Below are 10,219 nucleotides of genomic sequence, written 5' to 3' on the forward strand. Positions count from 1 at the left end.
GGGGATTCCAGTGTATGCTGAAGACCAGCTGAGACACCCAGCCTCGTGGACTGAGCAACTGCTGGATTCCTGGACCTTCTGTTCACAGCCTTTGTTGGATTAGCCGGACCACAGCCTGTAAGTCATTCTAATAAATCCCATGTATGCATACATACATCTGTGCATTCTGTGAGGTCTGTTACTCTAGGGAACCCTGACTAGTCCAGCACCCCACGTTTTGCAGATGTCCATGTCCACCCCATCATCTCACTCAAGGCCTTTCTTCTCTGTTCAAGGTCCCTGTCACCGTCGTGACAGTAGCCTCCCAGCCCTAGGACCTCAGCCCAGCTGGAATTCATGTCTGGGGGGACAGGGCTGATGTCACCAGGAGGGAGGACAGTGGCTGCTGGTGGCACATTCTCCACTCCAGGCAGGCAGCTCATGGCAAGTTTATTTCATAGCAACATGGACACATCTGGGGTTGGCAAGGCTGGAGTGGCCGGTCCCTAGAGAGCCCTCTTTCTGACGGGTGGCAGATCTGGGCTCTGCACCCACTGGTGCCCCCTGCAGGGGGGCTGAGGGGTATAAGGGGGGATGCTTGGACCCACAGCTCCCAGGACATTACATCCTGTGGTGGGCAGCCTAATTCCCTCCTTGGATCCCAGAGCATTTGGCAACGTCTTAGATACACAGAGACCTGGCAGAATTATCATTTCAGCCCCAGCTGAGAACCACCCCCAACCAGAAAATACTCCCCACCCCAGGAAAACAGAACCCATTTCCAGGCCACCTGGAAATGAGGGGGGCTTGTTTGGGACTGACGGCAGAGGTTTGGGCAGGTCCGGCAGCCTCCACAGGGCTGGGGTGGGTGGAGGGGATGGAGGTCCTCCATCTCCAGCTTCAGTCTTCGTCCTCGCTGGCATAGATGCGTGCCTCCCAGCGTTCCGCCAAGACGTTCTTGTGCCTCGTTACCCGCGTGGCTCCCAGGACCTGCGCATGAAGAGGTGTGGCGTCCCCATGGACATACGGACCACCCCCGACTGCCTCCCCATTGCCGATGTGCAGGAGGGTCTGGCACAGAGCTGAGGTGAGGACCTCCCCTCCCCTCCCCTCCTTTCACAATCTCTCCTTCGAACAACAGGACCTAGGAACCTGCTGACTTCTGTTGAGCTCCACAGCAAGAAGACCAGGCCCCGCCTCAGCCCAGAAAGGTCACATCTATAGTATCAGCACTCTAGAGGCTGAGGCAGGAAGATGTCAGTTTTAGGCCAGCTTAATTTACCTAGCAAGTTCCAGGCCAGCCAGGGCTACATAGTGAGACTGTCAATAATAATAATAATAATAGTAATAATAATAATAATAATAATAATAATAATAATAATAATAAAGTTCTTATTTATGGCTGTACCTGTTGAAATCATTGTCTTTTGGGAAAAAAAAAAGCCGCACACAGACCTATTTGCCATAATCTGTGCCCATAGCAGGCATCACAAGCAGATGACAGCACAATCTATCCCAGGAAGACTCTACCAACAGAGCAGATACCCAGTGCAGTCCCACATCCAGAAGAAAGGCCCTCAGTGACCAGTGCTGTGGTCGAGGTATTGACAGGAAGAGACAGACGAAGCCCTTTCCCTCTGGAGCTCACTCACCTCTGAGTTGACGCTGTCTGAAGGGTTGATACCTGCATACTGCGTGGAAAGAACAAGAATCAGTGTTCACCCTTTCTGTCCAGCCCCTGTGCCCACCTGAAAGTCCTCACACGGCCGGATCACCCGCTAAGGGCGGGATGGGAGGAGATGCCCAGCTGATGGCGCTCTCCAGAGTCTCAGGGTCACCAAACTCCAGGCCGTCCGCCATGCCGTCCTGACACACTGTTCCACTCATTGCGGCCTCTGGCCAACAGTGTCCACGGGTAGTCTCAGTGTATCCCAGTGAGCACCGCAGGCCTGTACCAGGCCCCGCCTGTGACAGGCCCTACCCCCAGCACACAGACAGCATTCCATGCGCAGGGCCACACACTCAAGGTTGTCGTCGTGCCGATTGTCCGGAGGAGACTGGAGGAGACTGGGGGTAACAGTAGGGCCACTGCTTGTCTGTACTTGATGGTCACTGGGCCATCTGTGTCCACTCGCCATGGGGGTCGGGCTGTGAGACCAGGCGGGTAGGCTGGGGTGTGTGCCGGTCTCATCTGTGGTCCCTGCCGGCATGGCCTGGGCACTTGACACTGGGCTGGCTTTGTGAGCCCGCCGGCAGGGTGTGGCACATCCTATGATGGCCGGGGCCAGGGAGATGGCCTGGTGGGTGAGGTGCCTGCCTTGAAAGTGGGAGGACCTGAGTTCGAACCCTGGCAATCCACGTGAAGTTGAAAGGGACAGTGTGTATTTGCGATTCCATTGTTCTGTGGGGGTGGGAGGTAGAGACAGGAGAGTCCCCAAAAGTGGTGGGCCAGTGAGCCTGGCCACACAGCAGCAGAGATGCGGTCTCTAAGAAGGAAGGCGAGAACCAAACTGGAGGTTGCCATGTGATCTTCACACATGCACAGCGGCACTCGGGTTCACACACACGCGTGCACACACACGCATGCACGCATGCACGCACACAAACACACATGCACACACGCACACGCATGCACACACGCACGCACGCACACAAACACACACACACACACACACACACACACACACACACACACACACACACGATTTGTGAAAATAATGGTGCTGGGCAGTAGTGGCTTATGCCTCCCACATGATCCCAGCCCTCAGGAGGCAGAGGCAGGTGGAGCTCTGTGAGTTTGAGGACAGCCTGGGCTACAGAGTGAGATTCTGTCTCAAAAAATAAAAACAATCAAACAAAAAATGGTGATAATGACCAGTCAATATCTGTTTTCTTCCTCAGCAACCTTTGGCCTTTGACCCTGAGGGTGACCCCACAATAAGCACGATGTCCCGCTTGTGTGTCCTCTCGTACTAGGGACTCAGGGACTAGAAGAACACGCAGTCCGTCTGCTGCCCTGGCCCGACCCCGTGGGGGGTGGGCAGTTCCAGCCGTCTACTCACCCACGCCTCCCTTTTCGTCTTCTGTCCCGGAGCACCGTCCTCGGGCGCCTGCACCTTCCACACCAGGCCAGAATGCAGCTGGATGGGGGTGAATAACGGTGATTCCGACACCGAGTAGCTGCCGGTGATGCCTGTGGCGGGGGGAGGGGGGAGATGTCATCAGGGAGGGTGGTCTGGTTGTCGGTACCCAGGCCAAGAGACTCGGGGTCTCTGGGCAAGAGTGGAATGCTCACAGAGACAGGCGGACAGACAGGCGGACAGACAGGCAACTAACTCATTGTGACAGACTGGCTGAAATAATCAGAAGAGATTTTAGATAAACAGTGGACCAAAGATACCACGTAGTGAGCTGGAGAACATGCCATTAGCACAGAGGAACAAGCCATCAAGATAAACAGTTGCAAACTTGTATGGGCCCAGTCACAGCACTCAAAGCCATAAAGTAAAATCCTGTGTTCCCAACAGCATCATTCAAAATCTCTAAAGCAAAGTTGGCATTTTCTCTCCAAAATCTACCTCCTGGGAGAAACTTCGCCACTGCCTCTCCAGCCACCTCCTCCAACCCCGAGACCTCAGACAGAATGGCCGTCCCCCGAGTCCCTGCTCACCAGATGCCCTGGAGGAGCTCCGGGAGTCTTGCTCATCCTGGTCCTGCACTGGGGAGAACACCTCTGGGAAGAAGGCATTCCTCCGCTCCTCGGCCACCTCTCGCTCCCTCCGCAGCACGCTCTCCACCTCCCTTTCCAGCAGGTCAGAAGACTGGGACTTCTGCAGCCTCAGCGCTGGGCCTCCGGCCACCTCCCAGCCCCAGCTGTGGGAGGTCTCAGCCTTCTGGGGGACATCTGGGACGCCGAACCGCAGAGGGCGCAGGCGGAAATTCTCTAATCGCACGGTACCCACATTGGCACGCAGGGGCTTCTCGGGGGGCTTTGAGCGCTCTTGTTTTGAGCTCGGAGACCTTTTAGAGCATTCTGAGACATGCTTTGGAGACTCTGTGGCCTTCTGGAAGGCCACGGCTTTGGTGTTCTCTGTGGAGACACCATTTGGCTTGCTGTATACTCCAAAGGCTGAGAATTCTAGTTTGGGGGTCCCAGGGCCCAGATATGGCTGATAGGCATCCAGTGGGATTCGGTTGACCTTTCTTGCCTCTGGAGGCGGGTCTGTGGCTCGGGCGTCTGGGCTGAGGATGCAGTCGGAGCTCAGGCTTCTCTGGAGCCCAGGCTGAGGGTCCTGGGAGAGCCAGTCGGGTGTGGACGCCCTGCCCACCTGCAGACCCTCCCGACGATGGTCTTCTTCGCGCTGTGTCTCCTGCACCATGTCCCTCTGCACGTAGAGGGACGGGCGGCCCCGGTCCCTGCGCGCTGGCGGCTCCGTTAGGCTCACCTTGCTAAGCAGTGGCCTGCTGGGAATCTGGACCAGGTCTTGATGCCCGGCCGCCCGCCCAAGCCCTCTCTGCTCCCGCAGCTCTGCCTCGCGCTCCTGGGCCAGTCTGATCTCTCTTTCGATGGGCGTCTCTCTGGGGGTCTCAGGGGACTCTGCTCGGGTCCAGCGGCCTGGGTCATTGGCTGCACGGATGGACCCAGCTGGGGAAACTCGGACAGTCTTCTCCAAAGTCACCTCCTTCACTGGTGACGTGGTCACAGGAATGGTGTAGCCGTTGGCTAGGCGGGGCCTGGTGGAGGCTTTGGGGACCTGGCTGACCCCTGGTGGGGCACCCGCAAAGGTCTCCCTGCCTGTGGGACTCCAAGTGACTGGGTTCGTGTTCGCCTTCTCCAAACTCAGGAATTGCTGTCGAGCGGCCAGGAAATCAATTTGCTCTGTGTCCACCAAGATCTCCTCAGTGGACGTGGGCCGGGGCTGGCCAGCCGGCCTGGGCTCTGTGCTGCCCTTCCTGATTGCCTGGCTGTGGATGACGGAGCGCTCAGCCTTCAGGTCCCTGGGCTGGCTGCAGAGGGCAGCGCTGGTTTCGTCCAGGTAGTATGCCTTCATCTCTTCATCCTCATCCTCCAGGTACAGTGACCTCGGGGGCAGCTGGCTGCGGAAGACTCGTGTGGTGGAGCTCACACTTGTTCTCTTCACGTCTGGCCTGGCCTGGTACTCATCGGACCAGGCCTGCAGGTCATCCTGGCTCCAGCTGGCCTCGGGCCCGACGCCCACCAGCTCGACGGTGTAGCTGGTGTTTTCGTCCAGCACCAAGCTGGTGGCACGTGCCGAGTGGGGGTTGCTGAAGAGCGGGTATCTGGTCACGCGATCCATCTCAAGGGGTGTGGGCGTGACCTTCCTTCTGCGGGTTGGAGATCTCCAGGCTCACTTAGGGAGGAGAGGGACACCAGGTCAGTCCACCTGGGGACAGGGACAGCTTCAGGGGCCTGCAGGAGAGCCCCTGACAGGCAACGCGTCTTGAAAGCAATCCCAACCCCAGCATCGCCCCAGCACCTCTGAGCTCCTAGACCAAACTGGACCTGAATTCCTGAGTACTGTGCCTCATACAACACATTTATATTTTCCTGCCTGATGTCTTTATTCCCTCTCTTTCTTCCTGGGACATGCCCTCACTCTGTAGCCCAGGCTGTGTCAGAACTCGTAACAATCCTCCTGCCTCAGCCACCCGACTGCAGGACTAACAGGCATGTGCCACCACACCCAGCTACCTGCTGATTCCAGCCACGCACGCATCTGAACATCCCGTGGGCTGAGCGGCTGCTCCATCCTGCCTGGCCTCACCCTGTCTTCAGCAACCGGAATCAAGGGCAGCCTCACCTCTGAGACTGCGCAGGTTTCCCACCTCGGCCACCTTCTCCCTCTCGAGGGCACATCGCTCACCCCTCACACTAATTCCCAGATGGAAACTTATTTGCTGTCTTGGCACCTGACCTTCACAGACAGTCATTGGGCTCTGGTTCTTGGAGATTGATGATGACATGTGGGGAAACTGAGGCACAGGGGATGTGGCAAAGTCCATTTCCCAGCTTACACACCTGGCATCTCTGCCCCGAAGAGCACCTGGTACCATCTCCACAGCACCTGCCTCAGCACCACAAAACCAAGAAGAATTGGGAGTGCCTTGGACCTTGTCCCCGGACCTGGGCTGGGCTCAGAGCCGCAGACCACCCTGACCTGGTATCTGGGCTTCAACCTTTCCCCAGCTCCTTCCCTGGCACTCACACCTGCTCACTTTTGTTTCTTCAGTCTCCTGGAGTCGGCAGCTGCACTCAGTGCTCAGTCCAGAGGGTCACCAAGCTCAGTCAGTGTGCACAGGTGAACTGCGCCCCAGCCTCTCCCTGGGGATTCTAGGCGGGGCTCCACCCTGACCACTCCCCCAGCCCCTCACTGGGGGATTCTAGGCGGGGCTCCACCCTGACCACGCCCACAGCCTCTCACTGGGGGATTCTGGCAGGGCTCCACCCTGACCACGCCCCCAGCCCCTCACTGGGGGATTCTGGGCGGGGCTCCACCCTGACCACGCCCCCAGCCCCTCACTGGGGGATTCTGGGCGGGGCTCTACCCCGGAGCGCTGTCCTTAGCCAGGCTTTTCTAGCACTCCTAGCAATCCTCCTGTGGAGGGCAGTCCCTGTGCTGCTCTCCTTCACAGTGCCTCGGAGAATGGGGTGATTCCATTCTGTGTGGGTGGATATTTCTAATTCATACAGTAAGCATTTAATAAAGACTGGCTTACTGGGCGGTGGTGGCACACGCCTTTAATCCCAGCACTCAGGAGGCAGAGCCAGGCGGATCTCTTGAGTTCGAGGCCAACCTGGGCTACAGAGCGAGATCCAGGACAGGCATAAAGCTACACAGAGAAACCCTGTCTTGTAAAACCAAAAATAAGTAAGTAAATAACTAAATAAACAAATAAGATAAAATAAAATAAAGACTGTCAATGACCCTGCTGTCCCTGGGTGCTGTCTCCCCTCCTCTAGCCCAGAGCTGTTGTGCACCCACCTTTGTGCGCTGACCGATGAGTACACAGTATTTTATGGCCCTCGTCATGGACAGACAGACATGACCTCTAGAGAAGGGATGTCATCCCTCCCTAGGGTTGGGGCCTCATTCTTTCCCAGTGATTCAGGTCAGAGGGTGAGCTCTGGGTCGGGATTCAACCCTTTCTGTTATGGGCTGGGCTGGTAGGTCAACCTTGCCAAGGGGCTATAAATCTGAGTTCAGCTGGGTGTACTGGCCTGCTTCTTTAACCCCAGCACTTGGGATACAGAGGCTGGAGGATCTCTGTGAGTTCTAGGCCAGCCAGGGCTACAGAGAGAGACCCTGTCTCAAAAAAACAAAAACAATATCAGCAGCAACAACAAAACCTAATTTAGCTCTTGGTGCCTGGCATTCAGTAAGCACTCAATAGCTGATTCATAGTGGCTGTAGATCTGATCAACGAAATCCCAAATCCAGCAGGGGTTAGGGTCTCCTAAGGGGCCAGTGGGTAGAGCTGGGGAGAGGGGAGCTGGCGGCCAGTCTGCAGAAGCCCTGGTGGGGACAAAGGGCCCCTTGAAGACCTTCAGCTCCCCACAGGGGTCTGTTGTTAGTCCTTGTCCATCAATTACCTCACACATCAGTGTTCTATTCAGGGCTCAGAGGACGAGGACAAGGGGGTCAGTTTTGTCTCTGCCCCGGAGGGAACAGAGGTGAAGCTGGAAGTTCGCACACAGATGATGGAGGCCTTTCCAAAGCCCGTTCTTTCCCAACTCTGACCTCCTCTTCCAGGAAGCCTGCTCCACCCGGCCGCACCCTGGAACTGTGACTCGCTATAGAAACTGGCTTTATGGTCCCTGCAGGCACACCTGCAGGCTCTGGCCTCCTACCCTCAGGGCAAAGGCCCCTTGGTGGGGCAGTGGGTCACCCAGTAGAACGGTGTCCTTAGGAGTCCTCTGTCCTGTCCCTCAGGGCCAGCTATGGCCCTTCTTGTTGCCTGAGAGCTGGCTCTGGGGAAACCAGTCCAAGACTGACCTCTGATCCTATAACCTAGACCGGCCTGGGCCTGAGCAGGAGACAGACCATGGCTCCTGTATTTTCTTCACATCAGGCCCTGAATCCATGGGGTCTCACAGACTCTGGCTATGAGGGTGTCTGTGGCTCTAGTCTCTTTCTCAGTGACCTGGGGTTCAGGGTTCTGGCGTTTGGGGTGCAGATGAAAGTCCTATCCGCATAGGCCCAGGAGTTAGTTTGGGTTAGCGGGAGACAGCATGTTCTCAGATGCAGGAGGACAACATGGGCCCCAGCCAGGACCAAGGGCGGTGGAGGTATAGACTGGGGGGGGGGGGGTTCCCTGGGGCTCCCTGTAGATGAGCCAGCTCTATGAGTCGGCACACGGCACACAGCTCCTCCCCTCTCCCCACTCTGCTTCCCCAGCCTCACCTGCCAGCTCCAGGTGCCCAGGCTGCCTCCCAGCCCCAGGCTCTGTCCTCTGCAGGGAGGCCCCCTGGGCTCCGCCCTGGCCACATGTTGCCAAGGGGACAGAAGCCTCACCCGGGAGCAGGTGTGCCCCTCCTCCCGTCCCCACCCAGACACGGGAAACAAAGTCCAGAGAAGACAGAAAAACGATACTCAGGCCGACAAGGGCGGGCACCGTGCCCGCTGTGGGCCTTGGCCCCACAGAGCCGGAACTGAGCCTCTGCCTGGCTTCCCCACCTTTCTCAGCCCTGCTGATGGAGGGCTACCCCGGCCCAGGGCCGCACAAAAGCCTGTTGCTTCCGTGGAATGAGGAGCCTGAATCCCAAGCCTGGGCTGGCTTGTGGGACCCCTTTGAATGTCGGTCTCTTCCAGTGGACGCCCCCTCTGGTCTGGCGAGAATGAAGGACACATGTGGCTGTTTCCAGCCTCGAATGCGCCGTGGCTGGAATTGTGAAACTCAGGGTGAAGGTCTCGGGTCGCTGTTCTCTGGGAGGGGTCAGCGGGGCGTCGAGCTGGATCCAGCCCAACCCTCTGAACCTTGTTTTCTCATCCAGGAAATGGGAATTCTCCAGGTCATAGTCACACAAAAGTTCCCATGAAATATGAAGCCTTCTGAAATACCCAGCGAAAGCCGGTACAGAGAAACAGGCCTGCCATCCCAGCTCTCACTCAGGAGGCTGAGGCCGTGGGATTGCTACTAGTCTGAGGCCAGTCTTGGCTACAGAGTGAGACACTGTCTCCAAAACTCAAAAATAAACAAATAAGATAAATGCCCAGGAGCACTGGCCACAGGTGAGGCTTACACCCAGTCCCAATGAGAAGCTGGCAATGGCCAAGGCACCCACCCCCTCGGGGTCCAAGGGGCTCTGGTCCATGGTCTGTGGGACCCGAGGACACAGTGCTGGGATTCCCGACCTGCTCCCACCCCCAGGCCTGGCTTTTCTTCCTGCCAGTCAGTGGTCCCAGCTGTGACTCCAAGGGGACTTGATGGGCGGCATAACAGAGCCCACTTACCACACAGTACTGTGGAGAGGGTCAAAGCCAGGGTGTGGGGTGCCCCTTCGGACCCCTTCACCCCCGTTTGGCAGAAGTGGACGTTGTAATGGGGGGCACATCCAATCCCACAGGTCAGGTGGGATCTGAATCAGTAACCCTCTCCCCACAACTTAGGCACAAACCACCTTCCACAGGGAAACTGAGTCTCAAAGGGGCCCCAACTTGAACCCACACACCTGAGATCTCGGCACTCAGGAAACCGAAGCAGGAGGATTGCTGCGAGTCTGAGGCCAGCTTGGGTTAGACTTTACTCAAGCCTGGAATACCCAGTATTCTAGGGGACACAGGGCTCCCAGCCAGCTCTTCTATACAGACAGGGAAACTGAGGCCAAAGGAGAAAAACTTCCCAAATACCACAGAAAGAAATGGGGTCTCCACTGTGCCTGGGGACCTAGCTCAGAGCTGGGAGTGTCTACAGGGACCTCTCTATCCCCGACCCCGCAGACCAAGGACATGGGTGTGGCGGATGGGAAGACCGAAGCCCTCGGGGTGGCTGCCCACAGCTGCCCCTCACCTGTCCGGGTGCCGCAGAGTCCTGGGGAAGATCCACCGTGAGGGGTTCACCCTGAGGGGTGCAGTGGCCACAGAGGAGAGGCGTCCTCCTGTGTCCTGCTGGGCCTGGCTTTTTATGGCTCCTCCACCGGGAGGCCGCCCTCCTCGCCCGATGGCCGCACCCCTTCCCGCCCAGATGAAACCCAAGAACTACGTCGACCTGGCTCTGCACA

General features: G+C 57.5%; 1 protein-coding gene across 3 annotated transcripts; it reads right to left on the reverse strand.

Annotated features, from left to right (window-relative positions):
• Nucleotides 1-404: 404 nt before the first annotated feature.
• On the reverse strand, nt 405-10,142 carry Misp (mitotic spindle positioning). Of its 3 annotated transcripts, none has more exons than XM_006978225.4 (5): nt 10,009-10,142; nt 3,650-5,351; nt 3,042-3,172; nt 1,632-1,670; nt 405-969 (listed from the first exon to the last, which is right to left on the reverse strand). In XM_006978225.4, exons 2-5 carry the CDS (start codon nt 5,295-5,297, stop codon nt 880-882), a joined length of 1,908 nt encoding a protein of 635 aa, XP_006978287.1. In that variant the 5' UTR covers nt 5,298-5,351; nt 10,009-10,142; the 3' UTR covers nt 405-879. The 3 variants fall into 3 exon arrangements, with proteins under 3 accessions (XP_006978287.1, XP_042123470.1, XP_076414913.1); XM_042267536.2 differs by having other exon boundaries at nt 3,650-5,384; nt 10,009-10,081; XM_076558798.1 differs by lacking the exon at nt 10,009-10,142 and adding an exon at nt 8,403-9,991.
• Between the last annotated feature and the right edge of the window lie 77 nt (nt 10,143-10,219).

The sequence above is a fragment of the Peromyscus maniculatus genome, chromosome 22 (genome assembly GCF_049852395.1).
Source record: "Peromyscus maniculatus bairdii isolate BWxNUB_F1_BW_parent chromosome 22, HU_Pman_BW_mat_3.1, whole genome shotgun sequence".
Taxonomy (NCBI): domain Eukaryota; kingdom Metazoa; phylum Chordata; class Mammalia; order Rodentia; family Cricetidae; genus Peromyscus; species Peromyscus maniculatus.

Bases quoted from the DNA above. Each gene is read 5' to 3' on its own strand.
- Misp (XM_006978225.4), bottom strand. From the start codon at position 5,297: ATGGATCGCGTGACCAGATACCCGCTCTTCAGCAACCCCCACTCGGCA. The intron at 3,173-3,649 runs GTGAGCAGGGAC...CCCCCGCCACAG, and splicing joins GAGCTCCTCCAGGGCATCTG to GCATCACCGGCAGCTACTCG. The intron at 970-1,631 runs GTGAGTGAGCTC...CTTCATGCGCAG, and splicing joins CAGACAGCGTCAACTCAGAG to GTCCTGGGAGCCACGCGGGT.